This window comes from Macaca fascicularis, chromosome 9 (assembly GCF_037993035.2).
Source record: "Macaca fascicularis isolate 582-1 chromosome 9, T2T-MFA8v1.1".
Taxonomy (NCBI): Eukaryota; Metazoa; Chordata; class Mammalia; order Primates; family Cercopithecidae; genus Macaca; species Macaca fascicularis.
This window is the reverse complement of record NC_088383.1, coordinates 23,906,610-23,924,264: the sequence shown is the minus strand read 5'-3', so window position 1 is coordinate 23,924,264 and position 17,655 is coordinate 23,906,610. Positions and strand designations below refer to the sequence as shown.

Below are 17,655 nucleotides of genomic sequence, written 5' to 3'. Positions count from 1 at the left end.
CAACACGTTTAAAATTTTGAAAAAAAGTCACGCATCTGATCGATCACCATCTATGTTCCCAGAGCACAGCTCCTCCGCAATCCTGCTCTTCAGTGCTAGCATTGTTGATTCCTTGGATCCTGTATTTTCCTTCCTCTTCTCACTTGATCCCTCACTTATATCTATCAAGGACTGAACTGCAGTGGAAGGTGCCAGGGAATTTTTGTAGGAATTGTTTGGCTTAGTAGTCCAGTCAGCCTCCCGATGTTCCCAGAGTCACGCCCTTGTCTCAGGCGAAGCTGTGAAGTGTTTGATAGAAACAGCTGTCCCGATTGGATTAAGAAAATGTGGCACATATACACCATGGAATACTATGCAGCCATAAAAAAGGATGAGTTTGTGTCCTTTGTAGGGACATGGATGCAGCTGGAAACCATCATTCTTAGCAAACTATCACAAGAACACAAAACCAAACACCGCATGTTCTCACTCATAGGTGGGAACTGAACAATGAGATCACTTGGACTCAGGAAGGGGAACATCACACACCGGGGCCTATCATGGGGAGGGGGGAGGGGGGAGGGGGGAGGGATTGCATTGGGAGTTACACCTGATGTAAATGACGAGTTGATGGGTGCAGCACACCAACATGGCACAAGTATACATATGTAACAAACCTGCACGTTATGCACATGTACCCTACAACTTAAAGTATAATAATAATAAATAAATTAAAAAAAAAAAAAAAAAGAAACAGCTGTCCCTCTGTCATTCTGTGAAGTTCTACTCCAAGTGGCAGTTGGGGTGATATGGTTTGGATGTTTCCCCTCTCCAAATCTCATGTTGAAGTATAATTCCTAGTGCTGGAGTTGGGCCCTGCTGGCAGGTAATTGGCTCATGAGGGTGGATCCCTACCGAGACCAGCTCAGTCGGGGAGACCCTAACCCAGCAGTGCTAGAGGAATTAAAGACACACACACAGAAATATAGAGGTGTGAAGTGGGAAATCAGGGGTCTCACAGCCTTCAGAGCTGACACCCCCAAACAGAGATTTACCCACGTATTTATTAACAGCAAACCAGTCATTAGCATTGTTTCTATAGATATTAAATTAACTAAAAGTATCCCTTAAGGGAAACGAAGGGATGGGCCAAATTAATTACAGCAGGAACACGCCCTTAAGACACAGATCGCTCATGCTAATTGTTTGTGACTTAACAATGCCTTTAGCGGTCTTCCGCCCTGGGAGGGCCAGGTGTTCCTTGCCCTCATTCCTGTAAACCCACAACCTTCCAGCTTGGGCATTATGGCCATTATGAGCATGTTACATTGCTGCAGATATTTACTTATGGCCAGTTTTGGGGGGGCTTGCTCCCAACAGGTCCCTCGTGGCTTGATGCTGTCCTGGTGACAGTGAGTGAGTTCTTGAGAGATCTGGCTGTTTAAAAGTACGTGGCACCTCCTTGCCACTCTGTCTTGCTCCTGCTCTGCCATGTGAGATGCCGGCTCCACCTTCAGCTTCTGCCATGAGTAAAAGCTCCCTCAGGTCTCCCCAGAATCCAAGCAGATGCTGGCACCTTGCTTCCTGTACACCCTGCAGAACCGTGAGTCAATTAAACCTCTTTTCTTTATAAGTTGCCCAGTCTCAGTTATTTCTTTTTTTTTTCTTTTTAATTTTGTTTATTTTTCTAGTTTTTTTTTTCTTTTTCCAAATTCTCCCAGACCCTGATCAGGTACTTCTTTATAGCAACACAAGAACAGCCTAACACACAGGATTAAGTTGATTCCAGGTAAATCAATTAAGAGAAGCAGTGACTCGCTGGAGACAGCAGCAAACTCAGGCCAGTTTTATTGCAAACAAAGCAAGTCATTCAAGCGAATTATGGAAATTGAGAGTGCGCATGAAGGGGTGGCAAGGGAACGGGACTCTTGAAGACAGTCAGTGTTTCCTTGGTTTGAACTTCAGAGCCACACTGTTGATGCAAAACCTCTGACCACTGGGTCCAGGTCCATCAGGAAACACGTGACCTAGATGAGCCTCACACTGCAAAGGACAGAAGCCTCTGTCATCTCCAAATGCAAACAAAGCTCTTTATGTAAAACCAGACAGACGAACCCCCCCAAAATCACTCCACTCTGGAGTCTGACATCTGTGTTAGGAGAAAAGTCTATTGCATCCGAATTAAATTAAGAAATGAAAGAAAGCAGAACACAGTCACGGTAAATAGTTTTACTTTATCAATAGGATGTGAGCAAGTTATTAAATTTGGGCCTTTAGAGTTACTCATCTAAAAATGGGGATAATTATCATACCTACATAAGAGAGCGGTGGGGACAATTAATTGATATATTGCACGCAAAGCATTAACATAATTCCTGGGTAAGTACTGAATAATATTGTAGTACCCAGTGTATTATTATTATTTATCACTTAAGGCAAAACCACGCTATCTTAATCAGCTTGCCTCTAGTGTTTTACAAAACCCATGAGTCAGAAAACGTGAGCAGCTAAGGATATCAAAATGAATTTGTGATCTGGATTTAAGCCACTCTCTCCTACTGGGCTCACAGAAGGCACAGATGGTGATGTCACCCGCAGCATTGCTCTGCCGGCCAGTGACATGCTGCAGGGTGCAAAAGAAGGTTGGGGAGATGGAGGTGCCAGCCACACTGGGTAAGTCAAAGATGAGATGCCAGCCACTATGGCAGGATAAGGGCTTCCTGCTGCTTATCCCTGCTCAAAAGAAGGTGAAGATCCTACCTCTGTTCTCATCTCTATGGAAGGCTAGAACCAGGAACAGCCACATTAGAGAGAAGCTGGCGAAGCCTTTTCTCTTTCTCGCAGTGCCCAGAAGGGAGAGAGTGATCATTACTGTCATGTGTAGAAACCCCATGTGTTCTGGGCTGGGTGCAGTGGCCCAGGCCTGTAATCCCAGCACTTTGGGAGGCCGAGGCAGGTGGATCACTTGAGGTCAGGAGTTTGAGACCAGCCTGGCCAATATGGCAAAACCCCATCTCTACTAAAAATACAAAAATTTACTGGGTGTGGTGGCAGGCACCTGTAATCTCAACTACTTGGGAGGCTGAGGCACTTGAACTCAGGAGGTAGAGGCTGCAGTGGGCTGAGATCGTGTCACTGCACTGCAGCCTGGAAAACAGAGCGAGACTCTGTCTCAAAACAACACAAAACAAAAAGGGAATCCCACGTGTTCTGAAGACAAAAGTACCCCTAGAAAAGGACACCAGATTTGCCAAGAACAAGGGAGCTGTTTGTGGCACTTGGGGCAGCATCAGGGAAAGTAAAACAAAATAAGAAATCTCACCTGCTTGCAGACGACCTCTGTGCGAGCTGATCCTAACGAGGTGTCCAGACGTCTCAGGATCCCTGTGTGGCTTTCATCAGAGCCAGACGTACCATGGGCCTCGGAAAACGAAGGCCACCCAGTGCCGGAGCAGTACTTTTTCTCAGAACTGTGGAAGACATAAATGATACTACAGCTGCTAATGACACTGTCATTAACATGCCAAGAGGGTTTCATGCCCCAACGTGTTGTTCCAGGGAACAGGATGTATTTCAACTCTCCTCTGCCAGATCCCACACCCAGCTATGTGACAGTCAGTCCCCCGGGAATCGTCCACACTGCACCTTCACTATTGAAGCCATTGCCTCTCAAAGTGAAAGGACTTCTTGATCCTTTGATGCTAAAGCCTTCTTTCTGGATGTCCAACAAGGATCTAAAAACACATGGTGCTTTGTGAACTGTGTTGCATATTAGGTAACACAGATCAAGCCCATGTGTTGAAAATGTCAAAAAAGGAGAAATCAAAACGAAATACTAATGGTCGGAGGAAGTCATCATCATCTTGGTGCAACACGGAAGTGTAAGGTCTGATGAGAAAGTCATGCTTAGCAACAGGAATTTCAGGTTATCTAAACACAGAAGCCTGACCAGGGATTCAAAAGCTGCCTCTGGCAACTTCTTAGCTGTGTGAAACCACAGCTCTTGAAGCCTCAGTTTGCTCACCTAGCAAATGGGAATAGTATCTACACTACAGGGCTGTTTTGAGGATTTGAGGGGAACTCTGTGAAGTGTGATATAAAGCTTAGCACAGGGCTGAACACATGGTAAGTGCCCAGAATTCTTGCTGTGATGGTGATGATGATGATGATGATTAATTAATACGCCCGGGTACCTGGCATCAATAACTGCAGTGAAACCTAGCCCTCCAGAAGTCTCCCAAGGACTCATGATGCTGGCACATGGAGAAGAAGGACAGCAGGTAAATCCACTCACCAAAGACCCACCCTCTCAGTGCTCTGATGGATAAGCTCCCTTAAATGGCACTGGGAAAATAGACTTCAAAAATTGCTGTGGCAAGGAAATGGCTCTCTCTCTAAGGAAGAAAGAGAAGAACTGAATATTAGACCCAGCCAAAAAACAAACGAACAAAACAAACTAAGAAGGAAAAGTGGCAAAGAATGAAATCCCTAGACAATGAACACAGAAGGATGTAGGGTCCAGCCCCACAGGGTCGGTGGGTTTTTCTCCCCCTGTGCGGAGATGAGAGATTGTAGGAATAAACACACAAGACAAAGAGATAAAAGAAAAGGCAGCTGGGCCTGGGGGACCACTACCACCAAGACGCGGAGACCAGTAGTGGCCCCGAATGCCAGGCTGCACTCTTATTTATTGGATACAAGACAAAGGGGCAGGGTAAGGAGAGTGAGCCATCTCCAATGATAGGTAAGGTCACGTGGGTCACGTGTCCACCGGACAGGGGGCCCTTCCCTGCCTGGCAGCCAAGGCAGAGAGAAAGAGAGGAGAGAGAGAGAGGGACAGCTTATGCCATTATTTCTGCATATCAGAGACCTTTAGTACGTTCACTAATTTGTTACCGCTATCTAAAAGGCAGAGCCAGGTGTACAGGGTGGAACATGAAGGCGGACTAGGAGCGTGACCACTGAAGCACAGCATCACAGGGAGACAGATAACTGTGGGCACAAGAGGTGGAGGAGTAGAGTCTTCTCTAAACTCCCCCGGGGAGAGGGAGACTCCCTTTCCCGGTCTGCTAAATAGCGGGTGTTTTTCCTTGACACTGACGCTACCGCTAGACCACGGTCCGCTCGGCAACTGGCGTCTTCCCAGATGCTGGCATTACCGCTAGACCAAGGAGCCCTCTGGTGGCCCTGCCCGGGCATAACAGAAGGCTCACACTCCTGTCTTCTGGTCACTTCTCATTATGTCCCCTCAGCTCCTATCTCTGTATGACCTGGTTGCTCCTAGGTTATGATTGGAGAGCGAGGATTATTGTAATACTGGAATGAAGAGTAATCGCTACAAACTACTGATTAATGATATTCATATATAATCTATTATCTGTATCTAGTATAACTATTCTTATATTATATATTTTATTATACTGGAACAGCTCGTGCCCTCGGTCTCTTGCCTCGGCACCTGGGTGACTTGCCACCCACAGAAGGAAGCCTAGCTGACAGCACAAACTCCCACAGAAACAACCGTGTAATGCAGCAATTCTCAAACATTTTGGGGTCAGCACCCCTCACGTTCCCTCTGTGTCCCCAAAATTAATAGGGATTGCTGAGAGCTTTTGTCTATGAGTTACATATGCCAACATTTAACAAGTTATAAATTATAACTGAGAATTTAAAAACATGTGCATTCATTTTTTTTTTTTAATATAGGTTGAGTGTCCCTTATCTGAAATGCTTAGGACCAGAAGTGTTTTGGATTTCAGATCTTTTTGGATTTTGCATTTTACTTGATGGTTAAGCATCCTTAATCTGAAATACTCCAATGAGCATTTCCTTTGAGTCTAATGTTGGTTCTCAAAAAGTTTCGGATTTTGCTGGGCATGGTGGCTCACACCTATAATCCCAGCTTTTTGGGAGGTGGAAGCGGGTGGAACACTTGAGCTCAGGAGTTTTTGTTTTCTTTTTTGAGATGGAGTCTTGCTCTGTCGCCCAGGCTGGAGTGCAGTGGCATGATCTCGGCCCACTGCAAGCTCCGCCTCCCGGGTTCACGTCATTCTCCTGCCTCAGCCTCCCGAGTAGCTGGGACTACAGGCGCCCGCCACTACACCTGGCTAATTTTTTGTATTTTTTAGTAGAGACGGGGTTTCACCGTGTTAGCCAGGATGGTCTCGATCTCCTGACCTCGTGATCCGCCCGCCTCGGCCTCCCAGAGTGCTGGGATTACAGACGTGATCCACCACGCCCGGCCGAGCTGAGGAGTTTGAGACCAGCCTGGCCAACATGGTGAAACCCCTCTCTACTAAAAATAGAAAAACTAGCTGGGCATGGTGGTGCATGCCTATAGTCCTAGCTACTCGGGAGACTGAGGCAGGAGAATATCTTGACCCCACGAAGCGGTGGTTGCAGTGAGTGGAGATCAGGCAACAGAGCTAGACTCGTCTCAAAAAATAAAAAAGTTTCAGATTTGGGTGCATTTCAGATTTTGAATTTTCAGAGTAGAGATGCTCAACGTGAAATAAATTTATTACATGTTAACATCACATATATTTATGACAAATAATTATATTTTTCTAAATGAAACAAACATTTCATGAGAAGAGTTGCACTGTTTTACAATTTTGCAAGGCTCTTTAACGTCTGGCTTAAAAAAAAGACAACTGAATCTTCCTCTGGATTCAGTCTGTTGCTATGTTGTTTTGATTGAGGTATAAGAGGATGTGGCCTCAAGTGGCCTCAAGTGTGGTTGGAAAAGCCCCTAGAAAAGTCCCCCCCAGGAATCTCTGGGGTCCTCAGACTAGGCTTTGAGAACCACAAGTATAGCCATTAGGAGGAAAGGCTTTGATTTTTGAAAGATTTGGGTGTGAATCTGGGATCTGTCTGTTACATCTGTGTCACCTTGGCAAGTCATTTAATTTTTTGAAGCCTCAGTGTCCTAATCTATAGATAAGCATAGACTAAAAAAAGTTCTAAGCCACCTACTGACTAAATAGAGCCCTTCTTAGCCAAGGGGACTCCAGAAAAACCTTTAAACCGAGTTTCCAGTCATGATGGGACAGGAGGTCAGACACACCTCGTTATACCCCCTCCCTCTCATGGTTTAGACACAACAAATGACCAGCACTGATGTTTAAATAGAGATCATAAGACTGGCAAACGGACTCTTTGTGGCAATAATATACCACATTATAAACAGGACCTAAGGCCATGCCAGGCGAGGGTGAAGTCACACCCCCCTACACTTAAAGAATCAACTCTGTTATAACTGCCACAAGGGTTTTCTTTTTCTCTAGCAGCTAAACAATCACTGGCCTTGAGATAAGCAGCTCATCTACCATCAGACAGTGACTAGCTGAGACCCTGTGTTCCACCAGCCATAACTACAGCTTTGATTTCACAAGAGACTGATTTTAGTAACTTTCTCCTGATTAAAAGACCATGAACTGGTTCTGGATGGTTTACAGAGGCTGTGCACTTGCGGGCCTTCATATCCTGAAAGACTTTTGATGTACAGGGTCTAATTGTAATACATTTAAATGTTAAGTTTCTACCCCCAAATAAACATAGGTCATGTGTTACATGCATGTCTGTTCAATATGCGTATGTCAGGACCATCTTCACGAATTTTCATAACCCCTCCTGTGATCTGTTAAATAGGTATATTTAGCCAACCCCTTCAGCATAAAGCTCCTACCCCAGCTGCTCCCCCTTCCGCGTGCCTGCGTCTGCGCTTGGCTGGGAGCTCGCTTTCCAGCCTGTAGGATGGCCACCCGAAGACAGTAACCCTTTAGAAGAAATAAAGTCTCCTTTTCTACATTTATAGATGGTATGGTTTTTTAAAAGCTAACAATAGCAATGGAATTATCACCTCACTTTCTGTATGTATGCTTAGCATAGTACCTGACACATGGCACATAAGTTAGTAGCTATTTTTTAATTTTTTTATTATTAATACCAGAAATCTATGAAATGTGAGCAGTTGTGGGTGCAACTACAAGTGTTTGCATATTCAGGTCAGGTTCTTTGCAATCCTCTTCCAAGGGTTCGAAAACATTCATCTGACCACTCTGCTCAGGGAAAAACATCGTTAAGTATCTTTTAATCCCAGTCTTTCCATCCTCAACATTATATATAAACTAGTGATCATTAAATGAATTTTGATGGAGAATTATGACTACAATAAAATTTTTTAAATAAATGAACCTACGACTAATAAAAACTCATTAAAGCATTTTATGGGAAACAATAAACCTTTATTGATGCAATTAGCAGAATCTGGAGATTTTACCTAGTAATATGAGAGGCCTAACGTATATAAGTTAAGACTGGGAACCAAAATATTAAAGCCAATCAGAAATTCCAATATACATATTTAAGTGATTAGCAGATTGTAAGGTTTGCCCTTGAAGAACTAAAACCATTCTGAATCATATACTCTATGGGATTTTTACTTTGTTTCATTTTATTTGCTTTGGTTTTCCTTGATTTCTGGAAGTTCTACAGTTCCCAAACCAACAGCACAGGCACTTGGTGATAACTGACAGCCCTAACCTCTTAGAAGAATTTCTATTCCTTTGAGGGAATGGGGCACACAAAAGGTTTTTAACAATATTACTTGGTTACCCATGGTGCATAAGACATCAGGACGTTATGTAAAACGTGAACTAGTATCAGGCTCTGTTTCCTCTTATTTTAAGAAGATTTATGATCGTGAAATATGTGATCCCACAATAGATTTTAATAAACACTTTCCCAATAGGCTTATGTGGAAGAAGAAAGGGAGAAGGAAGGAGAGAAGGAGGAGAGGAAGTGGCAGTGGGGGACAATGTCACTTCATTCCAAGTTAGCGAAATGAGAGTCTGGAGTCCCTAGGAGTGTGGCAACACATGCTAGAAAGTGTTCTTGACCCAGATACCTTTGATTAAAGGTCTCTGATTTGGAGAGGCAGAAGCTCTCAAAAACTGTGCACCAAACTCATTCCAACAACTATAGGATGATGAGGAGAATGACGGTAAGTCTGGCAGATGAGGCTGGCAACAAGGCTCTGGAAAGGGAACTCATGAGTTACACTGGCCGGGATCACCATCAGAGACTGGTTATGTCTTCTGAGAAACTTACACCTGTAATTCAGAAAGCAGGCACCAGAAGGCGATGGCACCTATGTCAACGGTGCTGCCCACGTGGCTTAATGGAAGCTCAGCTAGTGAAGAATGTGGGCTCTGGAGTCCAAAACTGTGAGGTCATATTTTGGCTGGCTACCTGTAAACCGCGGAACCCTGGACAAGTTATTTCATCTTCCTCTCAGTTTCCTCACATGAAATGAGAATAATAACAGCACTATGGGGAGCTGCCAAGAGGTCTGATGAAATGATGCACATGAAGAGCCTGGACATGGCACCTGCCACATGTCCAGAGGGCTCCTTCATTGCTGGGGTGCTTTCCACTCTCAAGAAGAGTGCACTGTACAGGCTCCAGTGGAACCCAAATTCCTGCACTATGGCTTACTAGATAAGTGACCTTGAGCAAGTTAGTTAAATTCTTTAAGCCTCAGTTTTCACATCTGTTAAATGGGGGTTTTCATAGCTCCTTATTGGAAGGTGAGGATTGTTTGCAAAGCATTGGAGCCCAGTGTCGGGCATGTAAGTGCTCAAGAAATTGCAGCCACTTCCCTCACATTTCCACAGTGATTTCATAATCACAGCTGCTTTCTTTTTTTTTTTTTTTGAGATGGAGTCTTACTCTGTCACTCAGGCTGGAGTGTAGTGGCTCAATCTCAGCTCAATGAAACCTCCACCTCCTGGGTTCAAGCTCTTCTCCTGCCTCAGCCTCCCCAGTAGCTGGGATTACAGGCGTGTGCTACCACGCCCAGCTCATTTTTGTATTTTTAGAAAAGCCAGTATTTCGCTATACTGGTCAGGCTGGTCTCGAACTCCTGACCTCCAGTGATCCACCCACCTTGGCCTCCCAAAGTGCTGGGATTACAGGCGTGAGCCACCATGCCCAGCCCATAACCACAGCTTCTGATAGTCCCAACACTGCTATGGCTTCTAAGCAGCAGGACGGATATTATTAATCAACCAATCAAGAAGTACTTACGGAGCATCTAAGTATCTGTTTGAAGGTGGCTACAACAAAATACCACAAAATGGGTGGGACTCTCTCACAATCTGGAGGATAGAAGTCCAAAGTCAAGGTGTCCGCAGGGCTCTGAGGCATCTAGGGAATCCTTCCTTGCCTCTTCCTACCTTCTAAGGTAGGCAATCTTTGGTTTATAGCTGCAGATCACCAACCTCTGCCTCCGTTTTCACATGGCTGTCTCCTCTCTGTCTGGACGACTTCTCCTCTTCTTAGAAGGACAGCAGTGATTTTGGAACTAGGGCTGACCCCACTCCAATATGATCTTATCTAAACTAATTATACCTGCAGCCACCCTATTTCCAAATAAGGTCACATTCCCAGTTTCCAGAGATTAAGACTTCAACATGTCTTTTTGGGAGACAAAATTCAACCCGTAGCAACTTCCATGAGGCTTGTCCAAGAAGGATAAGATGGCCAAGGGGCTCAAGAGCTAATCAAGTTTCTCTCCTTAACTAAATAAAATACTTGAACCAATAGGAGAATAATTAGGTCCTAAATTGTGTGATACTGATAAATAGGAATTTGAAGCAGATTTTTTTAAAAACCCCACAGTGTGTGCTATCAGAGGAGGTTTCAGGATAAATCTGGGATCCAAAAATAAGTGGAATTTCAATTAGCAATAGTGGGGCTGAGCAGATCCCAGGAGGCCAGCACAGCACGAAGGGGGTCCCAGGCAGGAAGCAGCCGAGCTGGAGCAGGCAGCTCAAAGGAGCCGGCCCTGCATTTACTTGTTAAAAGAACTACTTAGTTTTGGTTGACCAACTTTCCCTTCACTTTCATTCTACACAAACATTTGAAGGAATTTTTTTTTTTTCTGTACCTCTGCTTCCTACTATAGAAACTGGAGACCAGAGACAGAAAGAGAAGAAAAATGAGAGGCAAAACAAGAATGTATTTCTAAAACTCCTCTTGAACAGGAAGAAGGCTCAGGAATATAGTCTGCATTTGTATATTCTCATTAATTAGAATATATCTTCCAGAATTCCTCAGGATCAAAAGCACATTCATGTATACAGCCCTAAGAGGGCTCTGTTGCTTAAGAACACGTCATTATGGCCAGGTGCGGGGGCTCACGCCTGTAATCCCTGCACTATGGGAGGCCAAAGCGGGCGGATCACCTGAGGTCAGGAGATCGAGGCCATCCTGGCTAACATGGTGAAACCCCATCTCTACTAATAATACAAAAAATTAGCCGGGCGTGGTGGCACACGCCTGTAATCCCAGCCACTCGGGGGGCAGGAGAATCGCTTGAACCTGGGAGGCCGAGGTTGTAGTGAGCCGAGATCACGCCACTGTACTCCAGCCTGGATGACAGAGCGAGACTCCATCTCAAAAAAAAAAAAAAAAAAAAAAATCATTACTAACTTGCAGCAACTGCCTGGCCTGAGTCAGGCATGTCAGGCATCGCTCTATGCTTTTTCATGTATTAACTCATGACTCAGATCATCCTCCCAGCAACCTTATGAATTAGTTACTATTATCTTAATTTTAGAAGTGAGGAAATCAGACACAGAAAGGTTAAGAAATTTGCTCAAGGTCACACAGCAATGGGGCCAGGATATATACCTTGGCAATCTTAACCATTCTACTGCCTCTCCCATAAATGAGTGCATCTTTAAGAACAGTATATTCTGGAACATAAATAATCTTCAGGAATATATTGTTTCCTTCAGCTGCAGTAGCAGCAACAAGAAAGAAGAACAGAAACAAACTCAGAAGTCTTTAAGAATGCAAAATGGAAACTTTTCAACTGAAACTAAATGGTTACACAAAAACAAATAAGGTTGGTGAATTGGCAGTCCCTTAAACTGGCTACTTGGTCAGTGGGCTTTTGGAGAATCGGCTGGTTTTCCTATTAGTCTTGACTCTTTCACAACCTCCAGGACCTGGGGTTGGTCACTTAACTTCCTTAATTTGAACTAGCATTGTGCTAATATAGTAGCCTCTGGCCACATGTGGCCTTTTAAGTTTAAATTAATTAACATTAAATTTAAGTTTAAATTAATTAACATTAAATTGAAAAAGTCAGCTTCTCAGCCATGCTAGCCACATCTTGAGTGCTTAACAAGCATATGTGATGAGCGGCTACCACATGGCCAGATACAGACATCTCCATCACCACAGGAAGTTCTACTGGACAGAGGTTTGTGCTCTGGACTCAGGACCCTCCTGGTTCCAGTATTCTGACACTACAACTAAGCCTGCAAGGTGAAAGGAAGGGAAGAAGGCCCCTTCTTTTTCAGATGCAGAAACCGGAACATCAAGGAAGGGGAAGAGTGAAGACTATGATTTAGGAGAATGTTCTTGCAAGGATGATTTATCTTCTGTATTCACTGTGTGAAGAGGGAGACAGAGCACTGCCTGGTGCCTGCAGTAACAAGGGAGCCTTTGACACGCTGGCAGCATGGTTCTATGGCTTAAAGTTCATGGGCCATCTCAAAGTCCTACCTCTCCTCTTTAACAGAACCAAACGTCAAGAAATAACTATTGTCTCAGAAACCTGAGTCCCACATTTTACTGTGTAAAAATTAACCTCCTTCTAGTTTCCCCCATGCCAATGTGAATGCATCTGGGCAAAGGCCTGCCCATCTGTGAGCATGGAGGAAAATCGATGCTAATCGCTCCTCATCCTTGCAGGCGGGTCCGGCTTCCTAACGCAGCCCACATTAGCAGCCAGTCGGGCAGGAAGGCCCAGACTGCTCAAAGCCCAGAGGACAGAAGGAAGCACTGCCTAATGGGTGATGCACAGAGCTGGCTTGATTTATATTTTATTCTAAACTAATTTAGGGTTGATGCAAAAGAAAGGAAAACATCTTTGAAGTTCTGAAAAATAGGACTTCAAAGATATTTTCCTTTCTTCTCCATCGAATCTACTTTTTTTTAAGACTGTTTCCTGCATGTCTAAACAAAAAAGCCTTTGTTGAGAGATTTCAGATCCTGATTGACTTAAAAGAGGCTTTGAAATCAAGGGACAATTAAATTTACTTTTAGCTATATAGAAGAGGGTATGGTATTCACTACTGTCAAGCATTGTGGGGAATCTATCCTCATAAAATTCTACATTTCCTAAATTAAATTATAAACCCATTTTCCCTGGGAGAGAGAGAGTTTTAATCACATGGCCCAGCAAATATAATCATGGTTTAGATTTCTTTAAATACTTTCCCTCTAAAAAAAAAAAACTCTAATAGTTTTATCATAAGGTACCCACCAAGTTTTATTTCCTTGCTATTTCTTGAGGATAGAGGAAGGAAGAATATAAGCTAAGAAGTCTTGTTAATGGCTCTAAATGCTAGAAATAAAAGTCAAGACAGGCAAGTATCTCATATGAATAGCTCTCCTTACAGCAACAATGCAAAATGAGAAGGGCAATTTAAAAAACAAAATGGGTATTATGGGTATTTATTTATCCAAGATCTCAAATGAAACACAGCAGTAAGAACCTGGAGGTTTGCTCTCCTTCCGTAGCTCTCGATTCTTTATCTTACCTGAAGAGTGGAGTATCACAGCACACGCAATGATACATTCCTGCTTCCTTGTTATTCAGGTAGATCCCACTGAAAGGCTGAAAGTAAATTAGATATGTCACGTTCAGATTTCTCATACTACTGGCAGGAGATGATACAGCAGATTTAAATCCTGGGTAAGTCCCCAAATCAAGGAATTTCTGTACTAATTTGACGAAGTGCAAATAACGCCAGAGAGAAAATTATAATGCACCCAATGAAGCAGCCTGCAGATGTATCTACAGCCGGGGCTTTATTGCACCCAATATGCAAATTATGACATTGATAATCTTTGTATTCATACAGGACTTTTCATCCAAGAGCATCAAAGTCGGTGAAAAAGCAAGAGAACAGAGTCTTGTCCTCTGTGATTGTGTGAGATTTCGTTCTCCCTTTTAGAAGAGTTAATACAACAGGAATCTAGTCTACTGTCTAACATACTTTGAAATCTCCAGTTAAAGACAGAATATAAATGCATAAAAAGCATAGTTCAGTGAGATCAGGGATTTTGCCTTTAATATGCTTCACATAATGTTTAGGACACAGTGTACTTAATAAATGTTAAATAATGAGCTAGATTCTCCCCCCACCAACCCAGGTTACTACTTAGATGAAATTACTGTGTTCATTGTGAGTTACAGGGTTTGCAAGTTTTCAGAGGTATTCTGAGAGGAGAACAGGAGACAAGTCAATGAATGAGCCAAGTCAATATTTGTTTAAATGTTATTTCTCAAACTTGATTTTTCTTTTTTTTTGAGATGAAGTCTCACTCTGTTGCCCAGGCTAGAGTACAATGGCATGATCTCAGCTCACTGCAACCTCTGCCTCCTGGGTTCAGGTGATTCTCCTGTCTCAGCCTCCCGAATAGCTGGGACTACAGGTGCATGCCACCAAGCCTAGCTAATTTTTGTACTTTTAGGGAGTTTCACCGTGTTAACCAGTTGGTCTCGAACTCCTGACCTCAAGTGATCGGCATGCCTCAGCCTCCCAAAGTGCTGGGATTACAGGCACTTGCTATGAGCCACTGCACCCGGCTGATGACTTTTTTTTAAAGACCATTTTTGCCCAATTTCTTTTGTCATCTCCTCTGTCAAAGAAAATTAAAGAAAATCAACCCTTGCACAAGCTGACTATGAAGATCCACTATCACAGGGCCTGGCAGCAGGCACCATCCCCTCCTATGGGCCAGAGGAAAGCCAAAGCACAGAACAGCTCATCAAGTGACAAAGCTGACTCAGGAAATCTTCAGACCCCTCCAGGCTTCCCAACTCAAAACATTCACAGGTCAAACATCCAAATTCCCTGTGGTAGTTTAACAGCACATTTTCAGTGAGCTGCATGACAGACAATTTCAAATTAACCTACTGAGCCTACCATCTGGGCACACTTGGATGTTTTCCTTCTTTAAAACCCTAAACTTAGCTGCAGAAATCTGAATGGTAGTGAGCTGGTCCTTTATGGCCAGTCCCCTCAAATGCCTGCTCCCAAAACTGGCACTAGTTGGCAGCTGTAAAGAAGAGGAAGTTGGCCCGGTATGGTAGCTCATGCCTGTAATCTCAGCACTTTGGGGGGCCGAGGCAGGTGGATTACCTGAAGTCAGGAGTTCAAGACCAGCCTGGCCAACATGGTGAAACCCCATCTCTACTAAAAATACAAAAATTAGCCAGATGTGGTGGCACATGCCTGTAATCCCAGATATTTGGGAGGCAGAGGCAGAAGAATTGCTTGAACCTGGGACGCAGAGGTTGCAGTGAGCCGAGACTGTGCCACTGCACTCCAGCCTGGGCGACACAGCGAGACTCCATCTCAAAAACAAAAAAAAAAAGAGGAAGCTTCCCATCCTTCCCACCTGGGCTGAAGATGCACGCATGCAAAACAGGACTGCCAGTTCCAAGGCTGATCTAGAAAAGCCTTTTCATAGGATCCAGACAGCCTGGGAAGACTCAAAACATAATCTCATTATTGCAGGGGGGCAGTTGGACAGAGGAAGTGACAGAAAACTGCTATCACAGTAAGCAAAATAAAAATTAAAAAATCAGTGAAGGCCAGGTGCGGTGGCTCATGCCTGTAATCCCAGCACTTTGGGAGGCCGAGGCGGGTGGATCACCTGAGGTCAGGAGTTCAAGACCAGCCTGGCCAACATGGTGAAACCCCATCTCTACTAAAAATACAAAATATTAGCCGGGTGTAGTGGCAGGTACCTGTAATCCCAGCTACTCGGGAGGCTGAAGCAGAATTGTTTGAACCCAGGAGGCGGAGGTTGTGGTGAGCCGAGATCGCACCATTGCACTCCAGCCTGGGCAACAAGAGCAAAACCCCATCTCAAGGAAAAAAAAAAATCAATGAAAAGCAATACTCAGCCAACATAGTTTCTGAAATGACATCTACCCACTCTCTCCTTGCCTAGCTTCCTGATGTGCCCTCCCTCTCCAATTTTATACAAGTCCTGTAACTTATTTAGGGTTAAACTCAGCTTCTATCTCATTTCTAGTATTTACCTGATAATCTAATATAAACCCAGGTTGAGCTGGGTGCTAATGTTGCAGAGGTTGGCAGCAAAACAGTTTCTGCACTCAAAGAATTTGCTACTTAAGTGGGATGAAGACACATGTGAGCTGACAATTTATACCATGTGGTGACAGCTATGATAGAGATGGCATGGAGTTCGGGTAGCGCTGTACCCTTCACTATGAAGGGAGTTTCCACAAAGGCTGTCTGTATCAGATATTATCTGAGATGGTGAGGGGGAGTCTTTTTATTTCTTAACCTTTTATTATTATTCTAAATTGCACAACTGATTGTTGTTTATTATAGAAAAATGCCAACACTAAGCTGACTTTTGAATGAGGAAATGGAAGAGTATTTCGGGCAGGCAGAACACCTTGGGCAAGGCCCACATGAGAGAAGAGGGCAAAGAGGAGGATGGAGAAAGAGGATGCCAGAAGGCGGGTGAGACCAGGCCAGCTGGGGTTGGTTAGATCGTGACGAAGAGCTTAAACTGTGTCCTACTGGAAATGTGAAGCTACTGGAAACTTGTAAACTGGGTGGACGACTGATTGGAGTTGGTTTTTAGAAAGATCACTTGACATTCAGGTAAAGAATGAGCTGGAATGGGGCAAGATGCCACCAAAGGCAGAGAGCAATCCAATGTCCCTCACACATGCAGGCCTGGAGTGTGCTCCTGCTCAGGCAGAGCAGTGGAAATAAAAGAAAGAGATTCAAGAATACTTAGAAGAGAGAACTGAAATGCCTGGCTGCACAGGGAGGGGCCAGGGTCAGAGAGAGAATGACGTTCCAGATTCCCCTGGGATTGCAAGGTCTGCTGGACCAACGGCAGTTTGCCATTCCATCTTGTCAATACAACACACCTGCTGGAAACAGGTGACGCACTCAAGAGGGATGACTACGGATAACTTCACACAGGACTGTTTACAAAGGTGCGGACAGGGCCAATGGAAATCCACAAGTGAGGGCAAAGCCTCCTAGGCTAATGACTTTGAGAAGCCATGGCCTCCACTAGACCTGTGGGACAGAGGAAGAGGGAGTGGCCAGAACCTGGTGAGGCTGCACCTGCAGGGGAGGGCTGCCTGCAAGAGCTGCCACCTGCAATACAGGAACACAGCCACTGCCAACCTGCAGCCCCACAGAGAGAATGCTGGGCCCTAGTGATTTCTCCATCCCACCTTTAGATCTCACTGGTGTCTCCCACTGGCTAAACTGAATCAATAGCTGCGGGGAAGAGGAACTGCTCACTCTTCCTAGAACTCAGAGCAGGGGAATCCCGTGGAGAGTGGATCTGGAGAGTAGACAGAGAATGACCCGCACAAAACCTCCCTTCTATTGATACTTGACTTTCGGTTATTGCTCAGCCAGCCTGTAAATTTATTCATTGGTCTAGCAGAGTGCTAGCGTATTACTGTTGCCCAAGAAAAACCATGTGGGACTGAATTTTAATTTAGAGTCACCAAAGAGACACCTTCGATGTTTCATTTCTCTTCTCTTAGGTGAACAAAGCTAATGAAGGCTTACATTTCTGCAA

General features: G+C 44.3%; 1 protein-coding gene across 10 annotated transcripts in view; it reads right to left on the bottom strand.

The window, feature by feature from the left end:
- MSRB2 (methionine sulfoxide reductase B2) overlaps window positions 1–17,655 on the bottom strand; it is a 65,044-nt gene that overhangs the window by 36,788 nt on the left and 10,601 nt on the right. For 3 of the 10 annotated variants that reach the window (XM_074000700.1, XM_045399687.3, XM_074000701.1), the window contains 3 exons: window positions 13,599–13,675; window positions 3,302–3,449; window positions 966–1,572 (listed from right to left, as the gene is read on the bottom strand). In XM_074000700.1, coding sequence (XP_073856801.1) covers window positions 1,321–1,572; window positions 3,302–3,449; window positions 13,599–13,636 — 438 coding nt within the window. In that variant the 5' untranslated portion in view covers window positions 13,637–13,675 and the 3' untranslated portion in view covers window positions 966–1,320. Of the gene's footprint in view, window positions 1–965; window positions 1,573–1,802; window positions 2,023–3,301; window positions 3,450–4,273; window positions 4,374–13,598; window positions 13,676–17,655 lie in introns of those variants that run through there. The other 7 variants (XM_074000702.1, XM_045399688.2, XM_074000703.1 and 4 more) reach the window with 4 other exon arrangements.